Genomic DNA, 12,525 nt, shown 5'->3' on the forward strand with positions numbered 1-12,525 from the left:
TGTGTGTGTGTTCATGTTCTGATCCAAAGTGTAGTCCCCTGTTGTCCAAAAAAGACTTTAAAGAAACAAAATTGAACTCAGTATGAGACAGGACCTCAACAACAAAAGCAAACGAAAACAGCGCAGTGATTGGTGAACTGAGTAGGAAGTGTTTATTACAAGACACATAGAATGAGCTTAAATTTAGTTCTGAGTTTCGTGGCAGTAAAGCAAGCACATGTTAGGTTATGTAGCTATTGTTACATGATAAAAAGAAAACAGCTAAATTTATCTTGAAAGAGAAATATTTTCCTGGCAGAAAATTCCAGGATGAACCTATTTCACAGGAACTTCTGTTAGAGGCACTAGATGACATAATCATGTCTTCAAATAACATAGAAGGATTCTTCAAGTGACTGTTTTAAATACCAGCCCCCTGTAAAAGATGAAGACATGATATGAAGTATGTAGAGAAGACTGCTTTAAAGGAGAAGCATGTTCCCTGTGTGTCTGGGCTTCTGCCTGTGCAGCAGGGCTAACGTGCCTAACCTCAAAGGAAGGGGCGTTAACGTGTCCACTGTAACATCCTTTGGACCTGCTGGTGTGTCGTCAACTCACCGGTGCATTCTCTGACTGTCTGAAGTACGTTCCAGTTGCTGATTAAGGAAGGATGCCAATCTGAAGGAGGCAGGCTTGGCATTTCATTTTGAAATTTGGGGGCCCAGTCTCTACAAGGAGGATCAGTCCACCTCTGCACAGAGTTGGGTTTTGGGGGGCTTTCAAGAAGGGCCAGTTTTTCTTAGAAGAACTTTTAGTCTACTCACAGTTTTAGATGGCTGATAGGATCCCAGAGCATGGAAAAATTTATTTTCCATCAAATATTTATATTGGAACGGTTACATTAAGGGGACCCAGGCAGGACCTAAGTGAGCCGGGCAGCCTGGTACACAGGTCTTCTTTTGTGTCAGTACCGGATTGGTGGAGTAAAGTTCAAATGCCCAGGCTGAAGTGGCCACCTCCACTCAGCCCTGGCCAATGTTGCCACATGTTAACAAAGGCCCAGTTTTTCAGGAGATCCTTCGGTTTTTCAGGAGAGGCTAGAAATCTTGATTTTACATGATATCTGAGGAATTAGAAATATGGGCTCAAAAAAAATTTTTTTTTTTAACATTTTTGCAGGCCAAACCAAACATACCTATAATCTGGTTTCAGTTTAAAGGTCTTTAGTTTGCATCCTATGTTATAAGTCAAGGCCTTACTAATCAACTATCCTGACCATAAAAGAGCCTCGGATTGGCCCAAGAGAATTTCACACTTTTAGCAGAACTGAATCTTGATTTTAAAAAAACAATTAAAAATGCTTTCCCAGTGAGCTCATTAAACTGACCTAGTAAGTGGGAATGGCCAGTTTTTCCCACTTAATTGATTGAAGCTTTTTTTGCCTGCCTGAATAATTTTCATTCTTATATAGTTGATGTTAAGCTGGTTTCTTGGAATAATTATTCAACAAGTGCTCCTTTTTGCTTGATTTTGTACATCTGTGGGCCAGCACCATGGATAGATACCATATCTGTGTCTAGGCAACCTGGTATGCTAAGTGATGCTGAATCTGGAATATATGGTTGGGGCATTTGGGGAGGGTGTTCATTAAATGATATAGTCAAGTAATTGAGTTATGTGATTGTTTATGTTCGGTCATCTCTAAGCAAGCTAGGAATATTTTAATACTAAAATATTAATAGCATTAAATTCTTATATGCCATGCATTGTGCAAAGTATGTATTATCTCATTTAATCTTCACAAATCTCTGTGAGTTAGATACTGTCATTATCATTATCGTCATCCCTACTTTATAAACATGGGTGCTCAGGTGTTAAGTACCTTAGATAACTTGGCCCTGGGTTCCACAGTTAGTAAGTAGTGAAGCCCAAAAACAAACCCAGACTGCCTGACTCAAATCAGTGCTCTCTGCCTGCCCAAAGCCCAGTGCTGTATTACCAGTATGGCATTTTTTCTTTGAGTGTTGGGCAACAGGTGTTATTTTGGATCCCACAGTGCCTTGAAAATCCAATGACAGGAAAGAACAGAATGCAAAGAGCAGTGAGGAATGTGCCGTGTCCCCTACCCATTTCCTTGCTCCTCTTCCTCATTTTAGTCATTCAGAAATGAATTATAAAAAAGTCTTAGTGAAATTTACAGTACGGACGGGTTGAATCACGCAACAAGCCTGATACTCTCACTGAGACTCAAGGCTCACAATTCTCCCTCAAAAATGACATCTAAAAACAAACCTTTCTGGTACTTCGTTAGTTGAAGGCACACATTTCCCACTCCTTTCTAGACAAAGGGAAGAGACAGACCGATGGCTTGTGAGCCAGATTGAATGTTGGTTAATGTAGCAGAGGTATGGTTTTTAGTAGTTGAGTGTGGGGAGATTAATACAATATGCTAACTTGCTTAGTAGCCAGTGTTTTCTGTAATTATTAATATCATCAGACTTGAGTGTATTTTTTTATTAGGAAGGACCTTTTATCAAAGACCTAGTCTAAAATACAGCCTCCTTTTTATTATTCATGGTTAAATCAATGATAGCTATTTGGCAGAGGTTCAAAAGTATTCCTGTTAACTTGTTTTTAATGATATTTGATTTATATGTGTGCCCAAACCTCCAACACTTGTATGTATGTATATTTACTAATTGCAGCTATGTGCATTTAAACACTGTGTTATTGGGGAGAAATGAAGCATACAACATGAAAAATGTGTAATTACTAAGGAGTTAAAATTACAGTCTTTAACTCCTTCCAGAGCAGGGATTTTGTGATACAGCTTTGATTGGTTTTTGTTCCAGATGAACCAGGTTCCTGGATAGTTTTGGTGATCAGTTTCTTACCTTTCTAATTAATTATAAAATTCTTCTCTCTAATGGACATAAATGAATTAACACATTGGTTTGCCCATTAATATATGCTTTTTCTTTGAGCTCATGTTGTCCTCCCAACTAGGAGACAGGTGGACTCCTCAGAACAAGATTAAAGCCCTTGGAGAGTTCCCTTACTGAGACAGCTTTGGTTGTTTTTTTATTTTTCTAACCTGATTGTATAAACAAAGAACGTAACGGCATCTAGTATCCGTGACGTGACTTGTTCAACACTGAATGCATTTGCACGCGTGCTTGTACTAGCTCTGCGGAATACATGCCATTAATGATGTCTGAATTTTTATTTTAGACAATCCACGGACACAAGGGACCAATCACTGCAGTGGCCTTTGCTCCCGATGGACGATATCTTGCCACCTACTCAAACACCGACAGCCACATTTCTTTCTGGCAGGTAAGGGTAGGTGCTGCAGGGTCTTGAAGTGTATATCGCATGGGACGCTTTTAGTAGGTGGTAGGTAAGGCTTCTTGTCGAGCCTACCTGCCAGCCCTCCTTCCTGCCACCACCACCCCCTTCTTCCAACAAATATTAAGTATTTGCTGATTGCTGATCGTGTGCCAGGCACTAGCATGCAGGATGCTGAGAGTACAATTAGCAATCTGGGAAGGAGGCATCTGCTCTCACAGAGCTTTCAGTCTGGAGCAGACACAGATAAATAAGCAATTACGGTACATGAAGTGCTGCGGGAACTGCGAACGTGGCCGTGGGAAGGCTTTCCAGGGGAAGTGACACCTAAGCTGAGATGTGAGTGATTTTGAGGAAGCGCCGGTGTCCAGGGTCAGTCGGAAGGAGTGGGTGGTTAAGGACAGAGAACGTGTGTGCGCCAAGAGTCAGAAGGAAGCAAGGGTGAGGCCTGTGCGAGGGCCTGCCCTGAAGGAATCTGGCAGGAAGGCCTTGCTCAGGCCCACAATTTACACAAGCCATTCAACAAGGCCCTTGGGTCTGCGACTCTAACAGGGCATAGGGCAATAAGGTATTTTCCTAGTGTTTACTTCACATCTCCTTTATTATTATCTCATTTTTGTTTGCATTCTGAGTTTCCCACGTAATGCTCTTAATTCCCAAACTATTCCAATGAACGTTTTTAAAAATCTGAGTATCTTTGGCTGGCAGTTCATGAGAATGCCTGTGTTTAAGTCTGATTAAAATAAATGTTAATTTTGAGCAGCTGGCGGGGCGCGGTGGCTCACGCCTGTAATCCTAGCTCTCTGGGAGGCCGAGGCGGGCGGATTGTTTGAGGTCAGGAGTTCGAAACCAGCCTGAGCAAGAGCGAGACCCCGTCTCTACTAAAAATAGAAAGAAATTAATCGGACAACTAAAAATATATAGAAAAAATTAGCCGGGCATGGTGGCGCATGCCTGTAGTCCCAGCTACTCAGGAGACTGAGGCAAGAAGATCGCTTGAGCCCAGGAGTTTGAGGTTGCTATGAGCTAGGCTGACGCCACGGCACTCTAGCCCGGGCAACACAGTGAGACTCTGTCTCAAAAAAAAAAAAAAATTTTGAGCAGCTAATTTTTACAATAGAACTTGTTTCCTCCTCAGTGCTTAATTTTCATTCCATCTTCTTTTTAATTACCTTACTGTTTCAGTCCTGATAATTACAAAAAAAGTAAATATTACTACCCCCTCAAAAAAAGTTAATTTAAAATTTTGTTGTTACTATTTTCCTAAGATGTGACTATGTTTTATGAGATTCAGTTTATTTGCTTTGAAAGCTAAAACAAAATAAAAGTTTAAACCAGCCTTCAGCCCAACTTGATGATGGCTTAAAAAAATCAATAGCTAATAAAATGTAAAACGGATACAATAAATTGCTTAATTAACAGCATGCTATTAAAGCATGACAATGTCAAAATCTGTCACAGACTTTTTCTACTTTTATCTAATTTAGTTTTCCAGTTTATTTTCTCGTTATCCTTTCTTCCAGAATATATCTCCAGCATCTTAATTAGCTCATACTAAACTCTTTTTGTCAGAGATCTTGCTCAGTGTTCATTTTTCCTAGTGGGTAAACACAGAACTGGTGTCTTCTACTATGAAAACCCCGCAGTGAGTCCATTAGGTGTCCATAAACTGGACTCTTGCAACAATGGTTATTTGAAGACTTCATCGTTTTTTCCCACTCATGTCTGACACAATGGACTCTATTACTCCACGTGTACTTTGATACAGAGTTTCCTTTATTTCCTGTTCTCTTGAGATCTTGGAGATTCATTCCCTATTTACTGCGCTCCCAAGGGGTAGGTACCGGCCTGTGCTGTAGAGATACAGAGAACAATAAGTCATGGGTCCCTGCTTGCAAAGAGCTTATGTTTTGTCCAGGCTTTCTTCTTTGGAATAAACAAACAAAAGCTCACTTTTTTCTTGTCCAACTTTTCCTCTGCTAAGTAAACATAAATTTGTTACACAAAGGAATACCTCAAAAGTTAGCCAGATTGGAAACTAGTTCTAGTATTTCTCAGACTTTTTTAAGTGAAATTTTCTAAGTGGTCAATTTTCTTTTTCCCCTTGTCTAGATCTTCAAGTTGGGTATGTTCATCCCTTCCTTGAATATTTTTCTGTTTCTGTGAAAGTTTCTGTCCAGCTCATTGATGGGATCGTGGGTAACATCCTTTCTTACCTTAGAGATCAAGCTCATGCATCAGGTATCTTTTGGAGATACCGCTTTTCATCTTCCAGTCCCTCTCTGCAGGCTCCTGCTGCCGTCTCCGGGCTTTGCCAAGCACACTTAAACCTGTGTGCCTGTCCATGTGGCCTTGCGCACAGTGGGGCTGCAGCACGTCTCTGCAGTCCATGAGCTCTCACCCACTCCCAGGCTGCCTTGTATTACCTGCACATGCCAGAGCACCACGGCGACTCAGGCAACACCCAGATCTTTCTTGCCTCTAAAACCAGTGTCAGTATTTAAAATGCAACCCATTTTTTGGGTGTTGAAATAATAATCAGCTCGGTCTTAAAATTTTAACGGAAGGCACAGAAACGCATCATTTCAGCTTTCTCAAGAAAACACAATGAAACCTCTTCCAGAAGTGTAGTGCTCTTCTATTTGAATTACGGAGAGTCCAAAAAGCAGTGTTAGATCTACTGCTGCTCTCCCCAAATGGGCTTTGCTGATTTATTTAGATACTTGTTATTTAGTTCTAATGATGTATGAGAATACTTTTATATTATTCCAGTAAGTGTACTGTAATATATTTTGAAAACTTAATGAAGTCTTATTAATACAGAACCTTACTAAAGCTATCAGCTATTAAAATCTTTGCTGAGAAATGAGTGTTAATGAGAAATATTGCTTGGATAATTACTCAAGTGAGACTTAGTAAAAGGTTTGTGTGCAGCATTACTTACATTGAGGATAGCATTAAAACATTCCCTGTTGTGATGAATTATATCTGCATGTGTTTCTGTGTATTCAGAAAATAATCTTCACAGAGCTGGTTTGCGAAGCATTATTTTTGAAGGGAAGGAAAAAGCTAAAGTTGGGTTTTAGTTAGTTTACATACTTATCTATTGAATGAACTAATTTGGCAATCTTTCAAGCCCTTTGATTTTTCTAACATCATATTTCTATAATATTTCACTTCAGTTTGGTATTTGAGCAAGAGGAGTTTGACAATGAAATACATTCACAATTCTCTCACCTAAATCATACCACCACCACCCAACAAATAAATGTCCTCTTTCAGAAATGCTAATAATAAATTAGATGGATATTGGTTTCATTTATTTTTATTTACTCTGTAATACAATAGAATACTATTCAACCATTTAAAAAGAATGATGTAAATCTATAGTCATTAACATGAGAAGATTGCCCTCAACATTTTGTTGAATGAAAAAACAGATTGTGAAGCCGCCGTTTAATATGATCCTGTTTATGTAAAATTCCTTAAATCTGCTTCTCCTCATCTGTGTATTTAACATGAGGGTCTGGAAAGTTGTTTACCAAAATATTAACAGCGATAGTCTCCAGGAAATGAGATTTCAAGGGATTTTTGCTTTCTTCTTTGTACTTCTCTTTATTATTTGACTTTTCCGCAATGAGTATTTGCTATCTTTGTAACCAGGAAAGAGCTTAATGTTACTAAATCTTATAATTCCATGTAGTTTTCTTTCTTTTTTTCAATTTTTCACCTGTCTCATGACATAGGTTGCTTTCATCCAAGGCTCAGGTTGCCCTTACTTGAACATAGTTTGTAGCCGTTGCTGGGCAAGAAAGCATTAATATTGAATAACAAAACGGTTAATTCTTTCAGGGAGAGTTCTTTGGCTGTGCTTACCGGAAAAATTACTATTTCGGATTCATGCCTAATTTGAAGAGGTGGTAGGGAAACGATGATGTGGAAAAGAGTGAATTTTAGCAAACATGGGGGTCTTCCTTGTTCCAACTATCTGCAACTGTAATAGTTATTTAACTTACAGAATTTCGCACAGCCTCATTCTGAGGCATGATGGCTAATTTGGCCCCACCAAAGGAATTCGTCAGAGTAGGGATGGCTCAGGTTGTAATGGGAACTCAGATATAATAATGGCCTTTTCTTAAAATCTTTCCATTCCTAGAAGATATTCTCTCCCTCTTTGCCTATAGCCCTCAACCCATTTTTGTTTGTAGCTAAATTTGAAGGAGAGAATTCAAAATAAGGAAGTATCTGAGCGTTGTATGCCCCTTGCATTCTGAGCCACCAGCAGAAATCAAGCTTCATACGTATTTTCACAGAAAATCTATGAAGAATGAAAAATACTTTTTAGTTATTTATCAGCTGAGAAGTTAGGTTTTTTAAAAGCACGGTATGCCTGTTGATGCCAGTTAATGTTAACCAGCAGTTTTCTGGATTGTTCGACTCTGTTCTGTAAGAGGACTAAATTATTATGTGCTGTTACTTTTTGTAGAATCGAGAGCTATTAAATCAAGCTCACCATCATCATTTATATTTAAACTATTTGGAACCCTCCAAGAAAGCAATAAAGCATTGATTTTTGTCTTTTGTGGAGTTTTGGGGAAAGCGGGGGAAGGAAACAAGGAAAGAGGCTTCTGGAAGGATGACAGTAGGGAGATGCCTGGCTGTAAATGCGACCTGAACTTTAACAGAAAGAGTTAACAATAACCATACATTTGGTTTTAAAATGTGACCTCGTACACTAGTGATTTTTTTTCACCTCTGTGTTGTGTTCGGCACTATTATTAATGCAGGAAAATCAGTAACATTAGTCATCTTAAAAGGGTTATTACTCAAGATGATTTAAATTGTGAAAATGTCAGTGGAGCCTGCACGCACTCTGCTAGAGATGCCATGATTTACGCCCTCTGACACCATCCCGCTGCCGAGAAGGGCTAGAAAAAGGAATGGCTTGTGTTTCGCACTGATCCAAATGCAGAGCATGATATCAGCAATAACATATCTTAAATGTCCTAGGATTTGCCGGGGTTTCATGGATCAACCGTTTGTATATGTTGGATCATAATGTGCATGCTTCACGCAAATCCCTAGAATGTTACCCATTTAGATGAAGATTTTTGCTGGAGAGGAGAATTGGAAATGAGAATTAGTACAAAGAAAAAATATTATCTCCGAGGCCTCTTTCTTGATTTCCAGTATGCTTTCCATGTGATTTATAATAGCAAAAATGACGCATATTGCAAACATTTTAAGTAATATTTAGAATCTAAAGGAATCTTCAGACGCAGTTGCTCAGGAAACAGTTCACTCAGATGACTGCCATTCAATATTTAGCACTTTGACCTGAATGCATAGTCGTTCATGAGTCATGATTTCCATGCTATTTTTCATTTATGCAAATGGGTTAAGAGAACTTAACATTTAAATCAAATCTGGAAAGACTTCCAAACAGCAGAAATCCCCAACTGATAAAAAGGTATTGTCAATAAAGTATTAAGAAGATACTCTCTCGAGTGTGGTAGCAGAACAATGAGCCACAGATACAGTATTGAGATGAAACTGGTTCTTGTTTTTCCCTTCCAAATAAGCAAGAGCTTTCCAGAGACTGAGTTTTTAAAAGGCTAGAGAGGAGCGAAGGTGTTGGTGATGGGAAATGGAGTGGGGGGTAAGTGTTGAGCTTTGACCCTGTAACCGATCACTCTGTCTACTGCTTCACTCTGCTTCCCTTTCTTGAACTAATTATAAATCCCAAAGCTTGTCTCCATTGACTCATCCTTCAGGAGACGCAGTTAGCATCGTTGTTAAAGAACAAAAGGGTCTACAGTTTTAAATACCCACGATTCCCAAATACCTGTATTGTCTAATTGAACCGTTTTATTATCAGCTATAATTTAGCTCCCTTCCTAAAGATCGATGGACTCTCCTGCTGTCAGGCTCTTCCCACAAAGTAAAATTTCTCTAGATTTATGCATTTACTGTTACAGCATCAAAACCATTCCAAATACATTGAAAGGAACCCTTTAGAGGTTCAGAATAAACTTGTAGGTGAACATGAATAACCATTACGGAGGAGAAAGTGACCCGAAGTATGTGGCCAGTCTCTGCAGTAGGGAGAGGGAAGGTTCCTCAAGTGACTTGTTTGCTCTCCTGTCCCCTGTCCCTCCAGATGAACACGTCCCTGTTGGGCAGCATCGGCATGTTGAATTCGGCCCCCCAGCTGCGCTGCATCAAAACCTACCAGGTGCCCCCCGTGCAACCCGCTTCCCCTGGCTCCCACAATAGCCTCAAACTGGCCCGGCTCATCTGGACCTCCAACCGCAATGTCATCCTCATGGCCCACGACGGGAAGGAGCACCGCTTCATGGTCTAAGGCTGCTCCCTGCCACCGCGCTGCGTTTCAGTTCTCCAACTTCTCTAAGCCGATGTCGCTCTGCCCGCACTCACACCGGATTGTTCCTCGGTGCCTGCCACCCCAGAGTCATCCAAGGGCGCGCTGGGTCTGTGTCACTTGTGCATGCTTCTCAGGGGCAGACTCCGGCTCGTGCCACCTATCGATTCAGAGGCATGCACACACCACTCTACAGGATGTGGCGATCCTGTCACTAGGGAGTTTTTCCCTGCCAGAGATGGGAGGGGAAAGCCAGAGGTTCCTGGGAACGCTCTTGTTGCTTGGTGCAACAGAAGCCCGGAAATCAATACACACTGTGATTGCTCTCTGGCCCAGGTCAGCATTTTCAGCCATCTAAACCCCATCTCTGAAGTGCCGCTTGAATCTGTCGTTCTGACACTGGGTGTTGAGGTCACGTGGCAGTCCCCATTACTGAAATTATTTCCCTTTGCGTTTCCTAAAGCATACTATTGTTTACCAAAAAGATTCTGTGTTTACATGTTTTTTTCTTCTAGTGATTACTAGGAAATTACTCAATCCAATTTCCTAGGGTTTTGCCTCTACCTTTCTTTATCAACACCTGATTTGAGATTAATGAGAAAATATAAAAAAAAATTTACTTTTAGAAAATACAGTTTTCCAATCACCCAGGCTTCTCAAGTGCTCATGTCCTACTTAGATGATAGTGTATTTAGTAGTTTAAAATAAAAACATCACTACTTATGATCTAGTTGATAGAATTATCCAGTCACCGTAGCGAATCTCTTAAAGGGACTTTTGTGATAAAGAACCACGTTTGGAAGCATAGCATATACCTAAAATGAAGACTTGCCTATCTATTGCTGTGGATCTTTTTGTTTAAGAAAGAGCTTGCCCCTTTCCTCCAGAAACTTTATAAGCCTGCAGTTCCCATATGTGTGACGTATGTCCATTATCATGTAATAATTATAATTCAGCCTTCAAACTACTACTGATCAATTAAAGAAAAGCTAAGAAGGTATTTCTTTGAAACAAGTGTCCTAGAAAATTAATAACTATGGCACAAATGTTCAGGAGTGTATATAAAAATGTGAGGGCTCTCATTTAATTTGAGCAAATATTGCAATGAGGGTGTTCATCACTCTTCCAAGTAAGCTTTAACTAGATTACTTTCTTCTCCTCTTGTCGAATTATGCTGGCTCTTGCTCATAATAATGGAAAAAAATCCATAAAATAATATTTTGTATGAATTGCTCCTAAAAACCTTGATCTGTGTATAGTCGGGGGGTTTGGTTGGTTGGCTGATTGCTGATTGGTTGGTTAGTTGGGCAAAATTGTTTATCAGATGCAAAAATAGAAAAAGATTTGTTAAATTCAGAGAAAATGTGAAAGTTTACAGAGGAACCAAAATTATAATGGGAATATTTAATCTAAAAAGCATAGATGTAATAAGCAGAAAAGCAGGATCAAGGTCCAGGAACAAATACATCTGTTGTTTTACTGAAACAGATTTTTGAAGAACATATTAAGACATTAAGACCACAGGAACATCTCTTTCATATTGATATGAAGTATATTATTTCTATTGATGGCAAATCTGTACTATTCCTTGGTTTTAGATGTGGGGTGTTGTTTCAAAAGTGAATTTATGCACATGCATGTACATTGTATTATAAAGATTATATATGTAGTTTCCAAGGAAGAAACAATATACAGTGTAGACTTTGGTGAACATGCTGATGTGTTCGATATAGGCAGAGAAATGTGAGGTGAACTGCAAGCTGCACTTTGTTTTTCTAGTGGCCTCCAAGTCTTCTCTGTACCCAGTACATGTTTACTGTATGAACTTAAATGGAAGTTAATTTATTCTAGACTACAAAATTATGTGGAATGATGAGGTAAACATATACCTTAGCATCTTTTCTTCTATTTTTTTTTTTAACAAAATGTTCTGTGCTTCAGAAAGAAGGTGTAGGAACAGTAGGCAGGCCCCACAAAGGTGCAGATGGCTCCCACCTGCCATGGAGATTAAAAACAAAGCCATGAGGGCCAGAGGAGCCAAGCCCCTGGCTGACGGGCATGGGGACCGCCTTTCGTGCGTCCTGTCTGCACAGAAAGCCAAGCCAATTGGCCAGGAGAACATTATGGTGGTAAAATTCTGGATGGATGATGTTTGGTGGTTAGACAGACATTTCTGACTGCTAAACTAATATTTGCATTCTTGTTAACATAAATCTCTCCTTGGCCATTTTGACAACCACAGTCCCAAATTTCATCCCAGCTCAGATTCCTCAGCACTGAGGTAAACTTTGTATTGTCATCCTAGTGTACACTTTTCGTGTTTTATTGATTTCATTAGCATTGTATTTGGACCTGTCCTTGTATGTATAGAGACATATGTGGCTTGATTGGTAATTTACAAGCAAAAGATGACATGGTGTGACACCTGTATGAAGATGTGATGACTGAACTCATTGTGCAGGGAGTGGATTAAAATGTCTGCCTCTCCAGACGTTTCTCGGTGGTTCCACTAATAGATCTATACATGCCGAATGTCCCTGTGTACATATGTGTGCTAAATAAAACTGAATTGTACTGGAAACTTTCTCTCATATTATTACCTTTTCCAGTGTTCACTCTTCTTAAACACTCTTCAGTTGAAATCCATATGCTCCCCTCGCCTCTCTAATTATCCGTTTTCCTGGAGAGCTAGCATCAAGACAGGCAGACTTGTTCCCAGAGAACAGTAGAGCGGTGGAGAAGGAGGTCCCTGGCTTACACTGCAAAAGCGCGAGACGACCTGAGGGAAACTCTCATCGCAGAAACTCAATGGCGTC

The 12,525-nt window shown here is 39.8% G+C and overlaps 1 protein-coding gene across 1 annotated transcript in view; it reads left to right on the plus strand.

Annotated features, from left to right (window-relative positions):
• Positions 1-10,193, plus strand: part of WDR7 (WD repeat domain 7) — a 312,258-nt gene extending 302,065 nt beyond the window's left edge. The window contains exons 26-27 of the mRNA XM_012651797.1: positions 3,211-3,315; positions 9,488-10,193. Of these exons, the coding sequence (XP_012507251.1) occupies positions 3,211-3,315; positions 9,488-9,691 (309 nt within the window). The 3' untranslated portion in view covers positions 9,692-10,193. The remainder of the gene's footprint in view (positions 1-3,210; positions 3,316-9,487) is intronic.
• Positions 10,194-12,525: the final 2,332 nt, after the last annotated feature.

This window comes from Propithecus coquereli, unplaced genomic scaffold (assembly GCF_000956105.1).
Source record: "Propithecus coquereli isolate 6110/MARCELLA unplaced genomic scaffold, Pcoq_1.0 Scaffold37, whole genome shotgun sequence".
NCBI classification, from domain to species: domain Eukaryota; kingdom Metazoa; phylum Chordata; class Mammalia; order Primates; family Indriidae; genus Propithecus; species Propithecus coquereli.